Below are 19,431 nucleotides of genomic sequence, written 5' to 3' on the forward strand. Positions count from 1 at the left end.
TGCCCTGCACTATTTCATGATCTCCCTGGGAGCACTGGGGGCTTCTGTAAGGTCCATCCCATCATCAAAGATATCTCCTAACAGACTTAACAAGCCCAGCTCTCCCAGCCCCTCCTCACAGGGCAGGTGGTCCAGCCCCACCATCTCAGTGGCCTCCCCTGAATTTGATCCAGTTTACTGATGTCTTGTATTGAGGAGCCCAGAGCTGGATGCAGGATCTAGATGTGGTCTAACAAGTACTGAGTGGAGGGGGATAATGACTCCCCTTGACCTCTGTCTTTGCCCCTGTTCATGCAGCCCAGGCTGCTGTTGGCCGTTGTTGCTGCCAGGACTCACTGATGGCTGATGTCCCTCTCACTGCCCACTGGGACCCCCAGGGCCGTTCCCTCAGAGCTGCTCCCAGCAACTGGTCCCAACCCGTACCAGCACAGGGGTGGCTCCTTCCCAGGGACAGGGGCCCAAAAGCACCAACAGGCCCTGACTCCCCCACTCCTTAAGGGCTCTGTCTGCCCTGCCCATGGCTCAGGACACCATTTCAGCCCAGCCTGGAGCCATCAGTCCCTGCCCCACTGATGCTGTAGGCCATTGGTCTCCATCTCTCCACTGCCTGCCTGGCCAGCCATGGGCCCCACCAAGCCTGGCCCCACCCACAGGCTGACATCCCCAGGACCAGGCAGCTATGCCAGAGCTGTGTCTGATCCTAGTTCCCCTCACAGGGACTGATCGTGATCTGCAGATTGATGTCCCTGCCTGACCTCAGTCCTGCCCTGTCCACACAGCCTGCTGGCTGATGTGGCCTCTCAGCTGCCCCAGATACTATTTGTCACAAGCAGGGCAGGGTGATGTCCTGCTGGCAGCCATGCTGCTGTGCTCCTCAGTCTCACCCCCAGGAAGCAGCCTGTCCTTGGTGTTCACTGGCACCCAAGTGCAGGACTCCTGTTGAATTTCATGTATCATTCCTTCATTCTGCCCTAGGTCCCTCAGGATGGCAGCCATGCACTTAAGCAAACTGACTAGTCCCCCTGTTTGGTATTGTCTGCAAACCCAGTGATGGAGCTCTCCATCACTTCATCCCGGGCCAGGTCCCTGCAGTACTCCCATTGCCACCAGCTGCTGAGTAGTGACAACACATTAACCAGCCTTCTCAAGGCCCAAGCAACCATCTTGGTGTTTTTTTTACCCATCTGGTTGTTTCCCATCCAGACTATAACTCGGATACAAGGGCGTTTTGGGAGCCAGTGACAGACAGCTATGCTAAATCCAAGGTAAATGACATTTGCTGCTCTCTCCTCATAGAATCATAGAATAGTTTGGGTTGGAAGCAACCTTCAAGATCATCTAGTTCCAACCCCTCTGCCATGGGCAAGGAACATCTTTCACTAGACCAGGTTGCTCAAAGCCCCATCCAACCTGGCTTTGAAGTCAGGGTTGGGTCATCCACAACTTCTCTGGGCAACCTGTGCCAGTGCTTCACCTCTCCCATATTGAAGATTTTCTTCAAAATGTCTAATCTAAACCTACTCTCTTTCAGTTTGAAGCCATTACCCCTTGTCCTATCATTACATGTCCTTGTCGAAAGTCCCTCTCCAGCCTTCCTGCAGGCCCCCTTAGGTACTGGAATATGCTATAAGGTCTCCCTGAAGCCTTCTCTTCTTCAGGCTGAACAAACCCAACCCTCTCAGCTTGTCTTTGTAGGAGAGATGCTCCAGCCCTTTGATCATCTTTGTGGCCTCCTCTGGACCTGCTTTAACAGATTCACATCCTTCCTGTGCTGAGGACCCCAGAGCTGGACACAGCACTCCAGTTGGGGTCTAACCAGACTAAAGTACAGGGGCAGAATACTCTCCCTTGACCTACTGGCCCCACGGTTTTGATGCAGCCCAGGATGTGATTGGCTTTCTGGGCTGTAAATGCACATTGCCAGCTCATGTCCAGCCTCTCATCCACCAGTCCTTCCTCCAAGTCCTTCTCCACAGGGCTGCTCTCAATTCATTCCCCACCCTTCATCAAGCCGTTCATCTGCAGAACTAGTTTATTGCCAAAGGCAATTAGGTCTGCCAGGCATGACTGGCCATTGGTCAATCCACACCGACTGCTTCCAGTCCCTTCTTCTCAAATGTGCTCCAGCTGGTGCAGGAGAGTAAAGCTGCCCTCGCTGATCCCTGCACTGACAGCCACAGCCGGTGCTGTACTTACCTGGCCAAGAAGCACATACATAACTCCAGTTTAACACTACGCAAGTTTTCTCTTGCCTGTTGGGAATATTACACTTGGTACACAGTGGAAATATGTGGCTATCCAAAGGGAATTGAGGAGACTCAAGACAAAAGCAAGGAGGAAACCAGACTTGATAATTCCCCTTTCCAAGAACCTGTTTTTCATGATCTGTATGCACAGAGACTTGAAGTTCATGTTATTCAAAAACAGGCAGCACTCATTTGTGCTCTCATTGCTTTGCATGTGAAAATCCAGGCTTGCCCAGAAGCCTGATTTAATTCTCCTACAGCCTTACAAGCCCTCCCATCTACTGACACACTGAAATACTTTCTAGTAGCAGCAAATGCTTCTAGTAAAAATGATAAAACAACCTAAGGAGACAAATGATTGGAGTTTTTTCCCTCTGTACTTGTATCCCAATATTTTAAATCCATAAAATTACTTTGTTCCTAAATTTTCTAGAGAATAATGCAGTAATCTCTCCTTCCCCATCACCAAACATTACTGCACTAGGGAGACCACCAGCAACATCTCCCCCACAGGCCTCGGAAGCACTTGAGCGTGGGTGCATGCCTGAGCTGTGCTGGGACAAGGCATGAGTTCGGCCTCCTCCTCCAGACAGGGAGCTGAGCCCAGGGGCAGGGAACAACATGCCAGTGCCTCCCAACAGGGTCCCTGCTCTGTCCTTCACTTCAAATACAGTCACTGTGGGAAACCATAGAAACAGCAAGGAGGAATTTTAAATTATGTCGGGGAGGTGGGAGGGTGGTTGTCCTTTGACAGCAATCTCTGTAAATAAACTGGCATGGGGAGTAATAATAAGCTTTAGGGAGAGATGATTTTTTTCCTTTTTAAATTCCAGACCACCCGTTCAATTGCCGGCTGAATTGCATCCTAACCACAGGCAACGTGCTGTTTGAGGAGAAGATGACACACACGTACTAATCATCAGCCTTTCAGCGTGTCCTGCACAGCGCCCCCAGGCAGGGAACGAAAACCTCTCGGGACAGGCAGGCGCTGGGCGCAGCGCAGCCGCCTGCACACTAGCGGGTCCGAGTCCCGCTCCTCGCTCTCACACCACCTTTTCTGTATTTTCCGAGGCTTGTGGAAAACGCACGGCTCCGAACCTGGCCCGGCGCTCCCGCCGCCTGCTCCCCGCCCCGCGGGCCGTTCCCTGTGCGGGCCGGCTGAGCCCCGCGGCACACGGGTTCTGTCGGGGAAAGTTCTCGGCCTCCAAACTCCCTGGGCTCCATCGCGGGACGGCCCGTACACGAGTCCTACAGCTCGTCCCGGGCAGCGTGGGGGAGGCGGAGGAGGAAAGGCGGTGCCGCATTCAGGCGCCCGGGGATAGCCCGGCCCTTCCTGCGCCTCCCGCCGGCTCTGCCCGGCCGCGGCCCCGTTGGGCCGCCCCGCGGGGCGGGGAGCGGGAGCGGGGACGCGCAGGTCCGGAGGAGGCCCTGGCCCCCCATTCCGAGCGGACGCGGCCAGGGCGGCGCGGCGGGGCTTGGCGGCCGAGGGCGATGGGGGCCCGCGGGTTGCCGCTGCTGGTGGTGCTGCTGGGCGCCGCGTGGCCGCTGCTGCGGGCGACGGAGCCGGCGGACCCCGTGAGCGCCGAGCGGAGCCTGGCGTGGGGCCCCGGGCTGGACGCGGGGCTCACCCTGCCCGTGCGGTACTTCTACATCCAGGCGGTCAGCGCGGCCGGACACAACTTCTCCCGCTCCCCGCCAGGTACCGTACGTGTGCTCGGGGGCGCGCAGGGGCGCGGGGTGGAGTCCCTGCCCGGGGCTGCGATTTCCCCGCAGGAGCTGGACGGAGCTGCCTTCGCCTTCCCCTTTTCCTTCCTTCCCCGCTTCGAGCGCTCGCTCTGCGGTCGCTGGTCTCGGGCTGCCCCCCGCGACCGGTCCCGCATCGCCCAGTGCGGGTCAAGACCTCTTCCTTCTTCTGGTGCAGCCCAGTGCCTCCTCCGCGGAGCTCTGCCTCTCACCCTTAGTCTCCTGTACACAGTGTGGGATTTACAGCAACGAACCAGCAAGCTACAAATAAACCAGTGCTCCTGGAGCTATGGATGTAAGATCACAGTACCCTGCTGGCAAGTGATAACGCAGTTATCTTTAATGGTGCATGCACACCAGTTGCTTAAAATTTCTGTCTCGGTCAGCACGGCCCTCTGGGCTCCGTTATCCTGCTGCTGCTCCATTAAGGAGTAATTTTCATCTGTTATTTGCTCAGCACAAGCACACACCATCCCATGACACTTCTCCCGAGGGTGAGAATTGGGTTCGTTCTTGCAGGCCAGCCATATTATGTCAGTCAGCTGCTTGCTGCTACAAGTTAACTCCACACACTCTATATTAATAGTTTAAATTTAGAATAAAAATTACTTCTGCATCGCAGATTCCATAATGAAGATGACCCTGAGATAGCCCCAGTGGAAATCCCATGTTGCTAATTTGTTAAGTAGGGTAGAAGCTACTTATTTTGCTCTTTGCTGTTCGTATAGATGGTACTGAGAGGGTATCTACCAAGTATGCACAGCCTCTTGGTGTCTTGCAGTTTGAAGGCTGCCACTTGTGAAACTGAAGAATAGACATACAAGTTATGTCTTCAGTCTGACAGATGCTTCACGTCTGGACTTTCTCCATCTGCTGTTACAGCTTGTTGCTGGATTTCAGCGCAGTTTTGTAATTGCACACAAGAATGCAACTGCACACTCACTGCCAGTGAAGTGGAGGCTGATTTGAGCTGCACAGGTTCAAGCAGGTTGCTAAAGGTGAAAAAGTGTGAAGCTCAATTGGATTCTCATGCTAGTTTAAAGCCTTCAAGATAAACTGGTAGGACATGGGTCCTGAGAACATAGTTTTGACCTCAGTGTGTTCATGTGTGTTAGTATTTGTGTTAATAAATTCAATGTCCCAGGAAAGTTTCCAGGTCCCAGTGCCATCTGGCATGGTGTGATCTCCATTCATACAGCTGTAGCCTCCAAACCAAGACAAAGCATGCGTGCTGCTGGCAGGGAAGAGCGATTGGCTCGGCCTGTGCTGACTGCTGAGCCAGCCATGCCAAGAATTTAGGAGAGTGCCAAGGATCCTTTAACGATTTAGAGCACTGTTTAATGTATTCATATGGACAACAGGCTACAAACTTCCATTCTCAAATTATTTTAAATATTCAAATTCTATCTGTAAAATATCAGCAAGAATTGCAATGAATAATATTTATTCAGGCACTGCTTTCCAATATAAATTAAATACATCTCAAAATATCCCTGTCAGGATAGCAAAATAAATCTGCATTGTCACCTCCATTGCACAAACAGGAGTGCTGCAATCAGAGCAGGAGTGCTGCAGTTAAGACTTCCCATTCGTAAAATTTGTGCAGATCTATTATATTGTGTTTTGTGAGGATGAGAATTTCAGTCAAATAGGTCAGTACTTACTGGAATTCATTATGAAATTTGTATAGTAGAATTAGCAGATTTTAAATCCGGATTTGTTTTCTGAGTGTCAAGGCTATTCAACAGAATTGACACTCACCACTGCACATCGCACTGTGATTTCAACCCAGAGGCTGTAACTCTTTGACCCATCTTTGTAGGAAAATGCCAAATGATGCAGAATTCACTGTTTCCCTAGAAAATTTGTTCCAAAGATTAAAAAATCACAGCTGAAAATATAGAACTTTGTTTTAGTATGAACTGCATAGATTTTTTTCTTTGGATACTTGGATTGCCTCATCCTTCTTTTCTGCTAAGTTTTCCCTTAGGTTTAACAGCTGCCAACCATGTGTTTATGTACCATTGACCATGATTAAGTCATCAGTTAACTGTTTTTCAGATGATCTACATACTTTGCTAACAAATATTTTTAAGGCCTCACAGGTATTCTTGCAGGTTTTACCGAATACTTTCAAAGAGCAGTGGCACACTTCTTCCAGCTCGGTTTGCTAAACAGAGTTAGTGCCTTTCAGTTAGTGTCTTACACTCGCCTTTGTCCCTGGGCACTGCAGGACCTCCCTCGGGTCTGATTGTCCATGATGCTTGGGGTTTTGTGAGGGTCACACACGACTTCCTGCCATGACCTGTATTTCTTTGCTCCTGGATATATGTTCTCACATCTGACTCTGTTAAAGTATATGCTGTTCATTCATATGCTTCTTCTTTGACTTCCTTCTCCTCCAAGAGAAAAAAAATGCATTAAGCAAGTGTCATCATCAGGACTTCTTAAAATATCCTATTTTGACTGTCTGTATTTTTCTTCAGTATTTGGAAATTATTTTTTACTTAAAATGCTGTCCCAGACATGTTTTCAGGGTAACAGAGAACTACTAGTGGTGATGATTCAAGAAAGACATATTTTTCTTTTTGTCATTCCTTTGGACAGAGAGAAACAAAAAAACATAGGTGAAAGTACCATGGTAACCTTAGTCTAATTAAAAAAAAATCAGCAAAACCCTGCTATAATTAAATACTTCAGTAGTACTTAGAGGCCTTGACCCCACTACACAGTGAATGTTGTAAATCATAAACAGAAATCCTGTTGCTTTCAGTGAATGATTTGTACTTACATTAAATATTCAGTATCCCCTTTCTTCCCCCCTGCTTTCAATGGGGTTAGCTTTTTCCTGGGGAGTTCTGTTATCAGGTTACTTCCCTTATCAAATGCTTCCTGTATCTGAAGTGTCACCAGCTAAAACTAACATATCCTTTGGGTAGATCTGGAGCTCCTTATATCTCTAGAGTGGTGAGGACATAACCAGCAGGGAAGAAGATCCACATAGTTATTTCCTGTAGGTGAGGACAAGGAGATCAAATTCAGTAGTAGTTGACTTGAGATTTCTCAATATTCACTCTTTTTTTTTGATAACTGAAAACTTTGTTTTCTCTGGTAGGAGATCTCTATACCCAGTGAAAATGCTGTTTTATAAAATGGGTAGAAAGAGACAAAGATGTGATACCAGAAAGCTTATTTTCTCAGTGATCCTACCTCATGACATGCTCTGGATTTTAAGGCTTTTTCATCCAAATAATGGTAGGTGATAGTCATCGGGGGAGAATACTTGGTTAATGTCAGGTACTTTTAAGCAAGTTGAAAAAGGTGGTTGTGACGAGCAGTGACATTTAGAGGCAAGATGTCCATTCCTTCAGGAGAGTCATCTAATCTGGAGGCTTTTGCACAGTAGTTGACTTGAATACAATTTCAGGATGCAGTGCTCTACGGAAGACATGATTGAAAGAATCCTGCATTATCACATCAGTGCATTTATTTGTGGATGCAAAGTGTAGAATTAACTGTAACATCTCAGTTGTTTAGTGCTGTTGGGACACATTCAAATTTTAGTAACACCTTGATTTTATCTGGATTGTTTTTGTTTATTTCTGTATACTACTTGGTGGTGACATTCATTGTATTTGTTTGGTTCACAGTGCTTAGACTATAACATTTTGTGAATAATCTGTCCCCCTCTTTTTTTTTTTTAAGAATAAAATTGTTGTTGACCACTTGTGACAGAAATAAGGGAATATAACAGACTTACATTTATGTGTATTCATCCATAAAATATCCCATACCCAGTTTAAAAGTTATAGTGCATTAATGATGAAAAGCTGGTGGTCTTTAAGCAGAGGTCAGACAGGTGTCCAGGGAACATCTCTGTTATCATTCTCTTATCCCTGCTTTTCAGTAGCTGGGACTTTAAATGTGCAAGACAGTCAGCAGCAGCCCAAAGCTGAACAATTTGTATCTGACTCCTGCATGCTGCAACTGCCTTTCCACAAGCTGGCAAGTATTCTTTTCTCCTGTTATTTGAAGTTAGTTTCCTGTCTTTCTTACTCTAGAGGAAATTATTTTTCCTCAGGGCACTAACTTGAAAACTTAGTATTAAACCTAATCTTAGCTTCAAAATACTGTTAAGCTTTCCTTCTGTCTTGTAATCAAATATTTAACTTTTTCTCTCCACTTAGAGGTTTACCATTTATAGGTATGTGTTGGGCAAGAAAAGTTGGTAGGGTGATCTTTCATCACTGGAAATTAATCTAACTTGGTATAATTAAATTCTAGTGAAAAGTTAAATTAAATTCGGTGGTCTTAATCTGGAAGAGTTTGCTCTCACCTTTGTTTAGTGGATGTGATTCTAATAGCTTAAGGTGCTTTTATCTGGTTTTATTTTCCTCTTTTCAGGAAGAACACAGTTTAAAGTGGTAATTAAAGGACTTTCTCCAAATGAAGTCACCAGAATTTACACCCCTCTGCCTTTGGATAGAAATGATGGTACATTTCTTATGCGGTATCGGATGTATGGAAGTGTCATGAAAGGCTTAAAAATTGAGATACTTTATGGTGATCAGCATGTAGCTCGATCTCCTTATATTTTGAAAGGTAAGAGTATTTTCTGATTTAATGTAACATATCGAAGTTCTGAATTAGGCTATAATTGACATGTTAGTACCTGAGCTGTGGTAATTTTGGACAGTTAGAACTGTTGTGAATCCCCCATGTGCTTGGCAGGTTCACAATAATGGAGCTTCATTTTGCAAATTAATTTCACCTTGATAACACAAAATCTAATATTTCTGAAAAGAGAAGAATATTGCTGTTTTCTCAGTTACACTGCTAAATTCCAGAAATTACAGGGAGGATGATTACCCAGGAAAACTTAAGAAAACATAGAATAAAAAATGACAAGCCTCTGTAATGTCTACGTATATATGCCTACATGTTTGGGGAATTATGGTTGTTGGAGAATCACAAATACAGACTCTCAGTGCTTTGTTTTCCCCAGGACCAGTTTATCATGAATATTGCGACTGTCCTGAAGAAGACCCTGAGGGCTGGCAGAACATTATGTCTTGTCCATCCCAAGAACCTCAGATTACAAAAGACTTCATTTCTTTTCCTACCATTGACCTTCAGCGAATGCTTAAGGAAATCCCAGCAAAATTCAGTCAAACAAGAGGTGCTATTGTTCATTACACTATTCTAGATAATCACATCTACCGTCGCTCCTTAGGGAAGTATACAGACTTCAAAATGTTCTCCGATGAAATGTTCCTGTCACTGGCAAGAAAGGTATCAGTTTTGATCATGTAAGACAATTAAGGCAATATCACAGAATCGCAGACTGGTTGGGCTGGGAAGGGACCTCTGGAGATCATCTAGTCCAACTCCCTTGCCAAAGCAGGTTCACCCAGATCAGGTTGCACAGGATCACCACCTCTAGGCAGGTTTTGAATATCTTCAGGCAAGGAGACTCCACAGCCTCTCTGGGCAACCTGTTCCAGTGCTCTGTCACCCTCACAGGAAGAAGTTTTTCCTCATATTCAGATGGAACTCCCTGTGTTTCAGTATGTGCCTATTTTCTCTTGTCCTGTCTCTGGGCACCACTGGAAAGAGTGTCTCTCTTGACACCTGCCCTTAAGATTATTTGTAAGCATTGGTAAGATCCCCTCTCAGTCACCTCTTCTGCAGGCTAAACATATTTAAATATGGCAACATCACATCTGTTGTTGTATCTTCAGATTCATAATTCCTGAAGTAAGATTTGACTTCTGTTTTTTCCATCAAGACAACAGCATATCTAAGGGGTAATGTGTGGGGGCTGGCCTTTGCAGTAATGAAAATGCTAGGGAAGCTGCCGAGGCAAAGTCCCGACTGCCAGCCGTTTCCTGGCTCCTTTCGTACTCCATGGCTTCTGAGTGCTCCTTTCATACTTGCTTGTAGGGCGGAAACTTAAAATTCATACCTTTAAGCAAAGCTAAATCTATGAACTTAGCGTTAGGTTTATTGAATCTGCATGACGTAAGAGAACTGAAGAATATATGTAAGAGTGACAAACACCGTCTCTCTTTATGTTATTATCCTTTCTTGGGTATACATTTAGGTTCGTCTTCCTGATGTGGAGTTTTATCTTAATGTTGGAGACTGGCCAGTTGAGTATCGGAAAGCTAATGATACACCTGGTCCTATACCTGTCATTTCATGGTGTGGCTCTGTGGATTCAAGAGATATAGTCCTTCCAACATATGATGTAACCCACTCAACTCTTGAAACCCTACGTGGAGTCACAAACGATCTCCTTTCCATTCAAGGCAATACAGGTAAATTAGAGATCATGGATTTAGAGAAAGAACTGTGATTTGCATCAAAGAAGCAAGTTGCATTCAAATAATGTGTTAAAGTCTTCAGTTCACAAGTGCCCTAGGAGATCTCTTAATACAAGTAGGTTAGCCTTTACAGATTGTAATAGTTTCAACGCTGCCACTAAGGAGGTGTATAATAGGGATTTAGAACCAAAAAAAGTACAGTTTGTAATAATGGTGAATTTTGACTTAAAGGTATCCAGAAGATACCTAGTGTGACCTGTCAAAAGAAAATATAATTAAAAAGTCTTTCTCCTCACTGAAGGACTCAAATATGTTTCTTCTAATCAAATAGTAATTCTTTGCCTGACAGTGTTGTGGCCCAATGTTCTGTTTACAAAAAAATGAATTTGAATCCTGAAAGAAGTAAGCTATTCTGCCACAGCTCTTTCAAATGAGAAAATATTGTCTGTATAAAAAATACCTCAGAGTGGGATCTTCTGAATTGTTTTTCTAGCTTTGAAGAAAGAGTCAGTTTTACTGACAGGTGTCTTCCTCTCCTCCAGAAATTGATGAATGCTTAGGGATCAGACATATGGCATATTTGCAGTACCTAAGGAGTAAAACTTGACTGAGAAGTTAATTATTTTTATTTAATTAGTTCTCAGATTCTCTTTTCTTTATTAGTTTCTAAATATTTTAATTAAATTGTCAATTCAAGGCACTCTGTGTTTACTGATTTAGTACAGCTGCATTTCCAATTAGGAGACAATAAAAGAGTATTCCACTTAGTAGGCACGTCAAGGAAATTTTCAGCAGAAGGGTAAGGAAGGACATATTTAATGTTTTTAAAAGCAGGCAGTAAGCGGAGATGAAGTCTTTCAGGCTCTTGCTAAGTATCTAGAGGACACAGCATAGCTATTTATTTTCCTTTTCAAGGCATTGTTAAGTGATTCCTCAGGGACCTAATTAAATTGCTGGGTAACAGAAGTGGGTTTTGCTAAAGAAGTTTAGTTATTGTGGCAGACTTTATGGATGAAGAATTACTTTAATTATTAGTATTTTACTGATATATTTTATTATAATCCCTTATGTAGCTTTCAAGATAGTTGAAGTTATTTAAATAAAAAATTGTCTAGTGGAAAAGCAATGCTCTGATTTTCCTTGTATAAGCATCTCAATTTCTCATCACAAAATTCAAACCAGAACTGAGAGTTTAACCCTATGATTCATAAGTGATTATGAATGCCTGTTTTACCATGTCTGTGAGTGTAATGCCACTGTCATACCAAGTTTCTTATTTGCATTAAACGTTCAGTGGCATTTCATTACTGTTTGCTTTTACCATATCTCTCAATTGTCATAGGTCCATTCTGGGAAAACAAAACTGAGCGAGCTTTATTTAGAGGTCGAGACAGCCGGGAAGAACGTCTCCATCTTGTCAAGTTATCCAAGGAAAATCCAGAACTACTAGATGCTGGAATAACAGGATATTTCTTCTTCAGAGAAAAAGAAAATGATCTGGGAAAGGTTCAGCTGATGGGCTTCTTTGACTTCTTTAAGGTAGCAAGCAAATTAGAGTTTTGCTGTCAAGTTCTTACCAGCTGAAAAGACAAGGCTTACTTTTGTTGATTCCATTCAGTAAATAAAACAATTATGCTACACTGGGAATACTAGTCCATGTGGGGTAGGTAAACCACCTGTAATCAATGTCTTCTGTGGCACAGTTGTAAAGAAAGCCAAGAAAGACGCTTAGAGAGAGATCTAGGCTTATTTTCATTTTTATTTTTGAACAAATTGAAAAATTTGATTTCTCGCCATCCATGTTGCTTTTATTTGGGGTAAATATGAAAAGAATGGACATAACTTGGATACACTGCAAGTACATTATGGATGTCAGGAAGAGTCCTTGGAGTGACAAGTTAAACTTTGTTGCACTTTAGCACACAAATTACACTGCCTCAGACATATAAAAAGTAAAGAGGACAGAGTCCTATATAAAGCCATTGTAATACATACCAGTTGAAGTTCTGTTCCAGACATTGGTATATCAGAAATGCTGAGAACATCTGCCAGAGCAGTGCAGTCATGGTTACTTTTAGTATAATATTTCAGACTATTTTATATAAAAATATATGTTTCAGATTATTCTACATAATAATGGAATTTTAAGTCAGAATAAATTTACTGGTTTTGAATTTAAGCATAGATTAGTGTATTTCCTTCCCCACTGTACCCCTTGCTCTATCCTAAGATGCTTCAGTAGAATACCCATCAGGCAGTACCTGTGACACAAAGGTTCTTGACTGTCAGTCTGTGCTTGAAGACATATCCTTCTTCCATTATGTTATCCAGAACACCATGAAAATACACCTACTTAGCACTAAAATTGGTTTGAAGATGAGAATTAATAAACATGATTACTTCTTGCCTGTTAAAATAATCATTCATACAGTCAGTGTTCCCATTCTGATACAAAATGTTTCTCTTTTTTCCCCTCTTCATTTTGTAGTATAAATATCAAGTGAATGTAGATGGCACTGTAGCAGCTTACAGGTTTCCATACCTCTTGCTGGGTGATAGTCTAATATTGAAGCAAGATTCCCAATACTATGAACACTTTTATAATGGATTAAAACCTTGGAAACATTATGTTCCAGTTAAAAGAAACTTAGAGGACTTGCTAGAGAAAATAAAATGGGCTAAGGTAAGTTGCATTACAAATTCTTGTTCAAAGTGATAAAACAAACATAACAAGAATTTATCTTAATATTTTCTTCTTTTGAATTTCTACCTACATATTTTGCATGGAGTCTATCAAGATCCTGGGATAAAATACATTTTGTTCTTAGTATTAGATGGGAAGGCCTTAATTGAAGTAACCATCTCTATTTAGGGCAGTACACAGGAGTTCATTTTAGGTGTGTGCAGAAGTGTTCATGAGTCAGAGCCTTAGTATATTGACTAAGGTACTTGTCAAAGAAACAACCAGAATCCTAGATACTACATAATTAATGCTATAACTTTTTTTAGGCCCTGACTGTTCTGAGAGTACTGTAGTTCTTCATAAGGAATCAGAGGGGAATACTAAAAGCTGAAATATAGACCTAGAAAACTTGAGAATAAGTACATGAATTCAAGCGGAGTTACTTTTAAAAGGAAGACATTGGATTCCACTGTTTAAGAGAATACAACGTCTGTGGGTTTGTCTTCTGTAAAACAGAAAAGTATGTCTGGGACACGTCAGACCTGATTTTGAAGGCTTGGGCAAAAAAGTAGAGCAGTAATCAATTTGAGTTTTCAAAATTGTACAGTTATTCCTGAAAGGTGTTACTGATAGCCCTAAGGTACCACTTGTGACAATAAAAGCAATCCAGTATTTTTAAACATATCTGCAATTTAAAACATGCCTTTGCAGTCTACCAGTAATTTCAGTAAAGTTGCAGATGTGAATAGCCTATTTAATAAAACTTCCATTGCCAGCCAGGCTTTGAGCAGCTCACTTATTTCTGTATTATTCACTTGTTCCATCCGAATTTTCCAGGAAAATGATGAAGAAGCAAGAAAAATTGCTAAAGAAGGACAGTTACTGGCAAGAGAATTACTTCAGCCTCACAGGTTTTACTGCTACTATTATAAAGTGCTCCAGGTTAGTACAATAGATCAGTATTACTGTGCCCCAGCTGCTACTGCTGCTGATGTTACAAATTTCACATTCAGTCCTTACTTAGATCAATAGCAGATATGGTTCATATTCACAGGAGATCAGTGTGAAGAGCTTTCCTAAAACCTACTTTATCATTAAAGAGGCAACCTTACGTAATAGTTGTTTTACAGAATCAGCAATTTTATTTTTTTTGTTCCCATCCCCACAGTCAACCCTGTTTTCAGTGTCACTTGGTATGTGGTTTCTAATAGATCTCTGTAAACAGAGATAATCTGTATACAGTTTTCTTCCTTTCTCACACATATCATGAGATACTCTGTTGTATTACAAAACAGTGCATACATGGAAAAGAAATTACGGAAGTACAGCTAGTGGAGTGGTAGGGGGTGAAGCAGGCCCAATAGTTATTGCTTCCCTAGGAGATGCAAATCTCTAGTGAAAGAAGTTTCTCTTCTCTGAAAGTACGAATTTTTTTTCCTATTCTACTTTGCAGTTAGATGTCAGCTTCAGCAGCCACAGGTTGTTACAAAGTTTGAAACTGTTCATTGTACAAAAATGACAGCATTATCTGCACAAAGTGGTTAGAGGCACAAATAATGACAATATTCAAGTTACCATTAATAATAGGCAAAAACATTAAAGAGTGTTTTCAGAGGCAATGTAGCCTATTAGTAGGTGTGTTATAAAGACACCTTGTACAGAAGTTGTAAACAATGACATAAGGAGGCTGGGTAAAGGTAAGCTTCTGAGAGGAAGGGAGGAGGAAAATTTTGTTTCGTGAATTATATGTTGGTGCTTATAGCATTCTTAAATGTTGTTTACATATTTCAGGAATATGCCAAACGTCAAGCCAGCAAACCTGAAATACGGGATGGAATGGAACCTGTACCTCAGCCTGATGACAGAGACTCAGTATGCAGTTGCCACAGGAAAAAGCCTTTAAGGGAAGATCTATAACTGTACTGGATGGAGAAAATCACCCACTTAAAATGCAAGAATAAGAATTAAGCTGTGAAATCTAAGACACTTATGCACTAGCAAACATTCTTAGTTATGTATTCTTCTTGTATTTTCATACCCTTTTTCACACTCGCTCTGATCTACAACGTTGGTTCTCACAAGTTTGACTCCGTGACCACCACCAAACAGGGAATTTGTTTGATGTACTGCATCATCAGGAAGAACACAGTGCTGCTTGTGTTCCAGCAGGGACCTATTTACCAAAGTTTTGTGAGGAACCAATCATCACAGATCTTGTCATGAGTTATTCTAAAGGAGCATTTGTAACATACTAAAACAGTGTTATGATTTCTTCATAAAGTTTACCTCAATTTTAGATGGATTCTTTTACACAAAACAATTTTCTAACTAGACAAAAGGAATATTTTATATTTACAGGTATCAGATCTGGTCTTGCTTTGAGATTATTTTGTGGTCTATGACAGGTAACAGAATAGACAACATGATATAATACTCATCAATTTTAGAGGAAAATGGAGAGGAGGGGGAGTGACTAGAATAATATGTTTATAAGCATCATGGCAGTGAATCACCAGAATTAAATGCTGCTTTAAAGCAGACTGTGTAACTATCACAATCACAATGTTTCTAGTGCCAACTCTGAAGACTTGTTCCCTGTCAGTGACTGTATCTGTGAATATAGACACAGATCCACAAAAGTACTTGGGAATTTCAGGCCAGGCCTGAAATACTGGTGTCTTAGTTCAACAATACCATCTACAGTATTCTAGGCTGCTTGAAATCTGAAATTTGTTAGCAGAGTTTTAGACCACCTAGGTTTAACTTTTGTATAGAGCTATGGAATGCCACCATCTTTTTCACTTGGCTTCAGGACTACTTTTTCCTGTGCCTAAGTCCCCTGGGGCATCTTACTAATTTTCTGAATTTGGATCATGCCTAACCTTATACTGAAATCAGAGAGTAGATCAGACTTCATTGTTTGGTTCACACATATGATGAAAAACCTTATACTGCGCTTTCTATGTAATAGTGTAGGGGTTAGAGTCCATATTAAGCAATTGGGAAGCTAATTGTCCTCCTTGGTTTGATTTAAAGCCAATTTTCAAGAGAATGCCTTAGCTCCAGACTAGACAAGAGGTCTTCAGGTCTTCCACTTAAGTTGTGCAGCTATGAAACTAACAATGCAAAAAATTCACAGGGTCAGAAGAAGCTGGTCATACCATTGCAATAAAGCATGCCTTTGGGTGGGACAGAAGAAAAATCCTAGTCCTGGATGTGGCTCCAAATACGCCTGTTGATTTTTACCCAAGTTTGTCTACTTCAAAATGCATAAACAGTCCTGGAAGGAGACACTGATACCAAGACCAGTGCCCACACACCCATTTCTGTCCTTTGCACTTTCACTGTGGCTAATGTGGATGCCTGAGGAGTTTCCAACTCAGCTACGCTCAGATTATACCTTTCCTGGATACCAAATTCTCCCTACCATTGCTTTGGTGCACAAAGTTTAGTGCTCTAAACCTCATGCTGGCTTAATTCTTAGTTCTTCATGCAAGCTACTCGCGTAAAATTTCTGCATTAGAACAGGAAGAAAGGCTAGATTTTTCTGTATGCTAAATATGAAAAGAACTTCAGGTTTCTAAAGAGGTTAACCCATCCATCATTTATTATATTATGCCAGTTAAGAAAAAATTCTGTAGTGTGTTGGCTCTACCCATCATCCTCTTTGTTTTGGTTATAACACTAATATATATAGTGGTTGTATTTTTATTTAGCATGACAATCAGTCCTAGAACTTCAGACTATAAAGATGTGTTCAACTGGTCTAACATAAAATTTTCTACATCAAAATTATGGAAGAGGGTTCCACTGCTGAAGCTGACACAACTGAGTGTGGGCTTTTCTTTCATTTTATGTGTACAGTAATTTTTACTGTATGGTATGATCCTATTTTTTATATCGATTATACCACGTGCATTTTATATTTGCCAATATTTTTGGAAGTGGTGTGCTCAGCAAAGACAATTAAGCATACCAGATGGTTGAAGCAACAAAGTTTTCTGCATATTTTAAACCAAAAGTCCAAAAATTATCCATTTTTATTTTTAAAAATGAGAGAGAACAGGGGGAGTCATGATGCATACTTTATAGTTCTTTGGAAGTATCTGTGTAGGGAAACTTCCCTGGCTTGAAGTCTTTCAAACTGGAAGAAGAATCAGATTAAATGTAAATTATGAATATAAATAAATGTGAATATTTCATCCCTCCTTTCTTCCCTCATAAAAAAGGGGAAAGAAACTATTCTAAATTCTTCTCTGCCAAAAAGCTCTTTGCTTTTATAATAAGCGTCCCCTCAAAGCAAAAGCTGGTTTGTAACAGAATGCCTTACAGATGCTTTTATAGCTTACGCGCAAGAAATATCCTGAAAAATATGAATACGTTCATCTTCCTGACAAAATTAAAAAACCAGTATAGACATAGTGGAACTTCTACTAAAAGTCCATAGTACTTTGACAAAATTTGGTTCAATTTATAACTACAGATCTTCCAAAGATAAAAGCCTTTCTTCTTTCCACTGGTGGTACTACATGCAATTTAAATGAAGAGCAATCGTAACAATTGCCCCACCAGGCCAGAAAGGATGTCAGACCTATTTGAGTTTGATGACAGGATGATAACCATTGGCCTAGTGTGTTACAGGAATTGTTAAATACTCAGTAAAACCTGTTTGTGCAAGTAAAGTGTAATACATACATTCAATAGTATTTTTAGAGCAGAGTCTACTAAAGTAGTTCTAGAACAGCAGCTGTTCAAAGGTATAAAAATCTCTTATTGGTGGTAATTTTAAAAAAGTTACCGTGCCACAGTACTGAATTTTCCTATAGTAATTTCAGCTTTTAAATACAGGGAGTAAATCTGTCCTGTTTTCATCAAGGGTTTATCAGTAATGACAGAGACAGGCTTATTTGTTTGAAATAGTATTCCCTAAAGCCCAGGGCCAATGTTTTCAAACATTGAAATCTACATAGAAGGGGTTGGACAGTTGGTCATGCAGAGCCTTTGCTTAGAGTTCTTTATTTTTAGATTCTTTTAACCTAAACAGTAGTTTCCTACTGTGAACACTGCTTTTATGTTACGTCATATATATCCTAATATATTTAGGCACCCACATTTGGAAATACCCAACCTCAGTTTCATCTTGAAATGAGAACTAGTAAATCATGATCTGTTGAACATAAAGGAGATAAAAATTCATATATTTTTAGACTGTATTTCTTGAGATTTACCTTAAGATAACCAGTATACTAGTTTCATAACACCATTATGCCAGGCCCGCCTTGTAGATTCATAATTAAAAAACCCTGTAATCAAAGCTTGTCTGATGGAATGTTAGATTCAAGCGTCCATCCTGGGAAGCATACGCCCGACATTTATTACATTATAAAGTAAATTATTTAGTTAGGGAGGAGAGCTGACAGGGAAAGCATACATCACCTGTTTGAGCACGTTTGAGAAGCTTGCAAAGAAACTGTAATAAGGAAAAGAATCGTTATATAAACCTATGATATTATCAACTCCTTTACTACTGCAGTTTTCAAAAGTTTTGTCTGCAAAGGCAAGATTTTTTATGAATATACTATTGTTTAGGTTCACAGGATTTAACCACTAGAATCTTCTTGCCTCTGAATACTTTTACAGCATTTTAAAGAGGCTATAGGAGTACTGATGCTTGAGTTTCGAGTACAGTGCTTCTGTTTTGAGTTGTTAATAAGAAAATCTCTACTGCAGAGAGCTATGGCTCTAATTTTGTGTTTTGCTGTAAGATTAAGGGGAAAACGGCTACGTGCATGTCTGTTTGAAGTAATTTTAGACATCTGTAGGAATTACCTTTATCGAGTCCCATCATGTGAGCAGTGATAAACCACAGGTGTATTAGCAGGAATGTGGCCAGCAGATCAGGGCAGATGTTTCTTCACTTCTGTTTGGTAGTTGTGAGACTGCAGCTGGAGTACTGTATTCAGTTTTGGACTCCTCTGTACAAGAAATATGTTGATGGTCCATGTTGACCATGGACCACCGAGGTGATAAAGGGGTTGGGGCACATGGTGTATGAGGAGAAGCTCAGTGAACAGCATTAGGTCAACCTTAAAAAGAGAAGGTAAAGGAAAGATTACCCTGCTGAACTCCAGAGGGAGGGTGTAGAAAAGATGAAGCCAGACTTCTCAGAGGTACACAGCAGAAAGCCTACAAACCACAGACACAAGCTGCAATGTGGGAAATTCCAGTAAGATAAGAGAAAAAAAATCTTACACTGATATATCCCCAAGGAGATGAAGCTTGGCTACATGATCTCCAGATTCTCATTATTCTATGAACTACATTTCAGTCATACAACAAGCATTTATGTAGTCACATAGCAAAAGGATGAAAACATGCAGCTCTTCAGTGTCTCCAAGAGGCAGTGTAGCCTTTCTGTGCTGACACTTTTGAC

General features: G+C 41.5%; 1 protein-coding gene across 2 annotated transcripts in view; it reads left to right on the forward strand.

Moving 5' to 3' along the window:
* LOC113945225 (KDEL motif-containing protein 2-like) overlaps nucleotides 1-15,107 on the forward strand; it is a 56,936-nt gene extending 41,829 nt beyond the window's left edge. Inside the window, exons 1-8 of one of the 2 annotated variants that reach the window (XM_027643798.1) lie at nucleotides 3,723-3,945; nucleotides 8,394-8,591; nucleotides 8,995-9,281; nucleotides 10,093-10,309; nucleotides 11,658-11,854; nucleotides 12,804-12,998; nucleotides 13,836-13,940; nucleotides 14,790-15,107. In XM_027643798.1, the coding sequence (XP_027499599.1) occupies nucleotides 3,738-3,945; nucleotides 8,394-8,591; nucleotides 8,995-9,281; nucleotides 10,093-10,309; nucleotides 11,658-11,854; nucleotides 12,804-12,998; nucleotides 13,836-13,940; nucleotides 14,790-14,915 (1,533 nt within the window). In that variant the 5' untranslated portion in view covers nucleotides 3,723-3,737 and the 3' untranslated portion in view covers nucleotides 14,916-15,107. Of the gene's footprint in view, nucleotides 1-3,722; nucleotides 3,946-8,393; nucleotides 8,592-8,994; nucleotides 9,282-10,092; nucleotides 10,310-11,657; nucleotides 11,855-12,803; nucleotides 12,999-13,835; nucleotides 13,941-14,789 lie in introns of those variants that run through there. The other variant, XM_027642971.1, reaches the window with a different exon arrangement.
* The last annotated feature ends 4,324 nt before the right edge of the window (nucleotides 15,108-19,431 follow it).

Source organism: Corapipo altera, unplaced genomic scaffold (assembly GCF_003945725.1).
Source record: "Corapipo altera isolate COAL_440 unplaced genomic scaffold, ASM394572v1 0, whole genome shotgun sequence".
NCBI classification, from domain to species: domain Eukaryota; kingdom Metazoa; phylum Chordata; class Aves; order Passeriformes; family Pipridae; genus Corapipo; species Corapipo altera.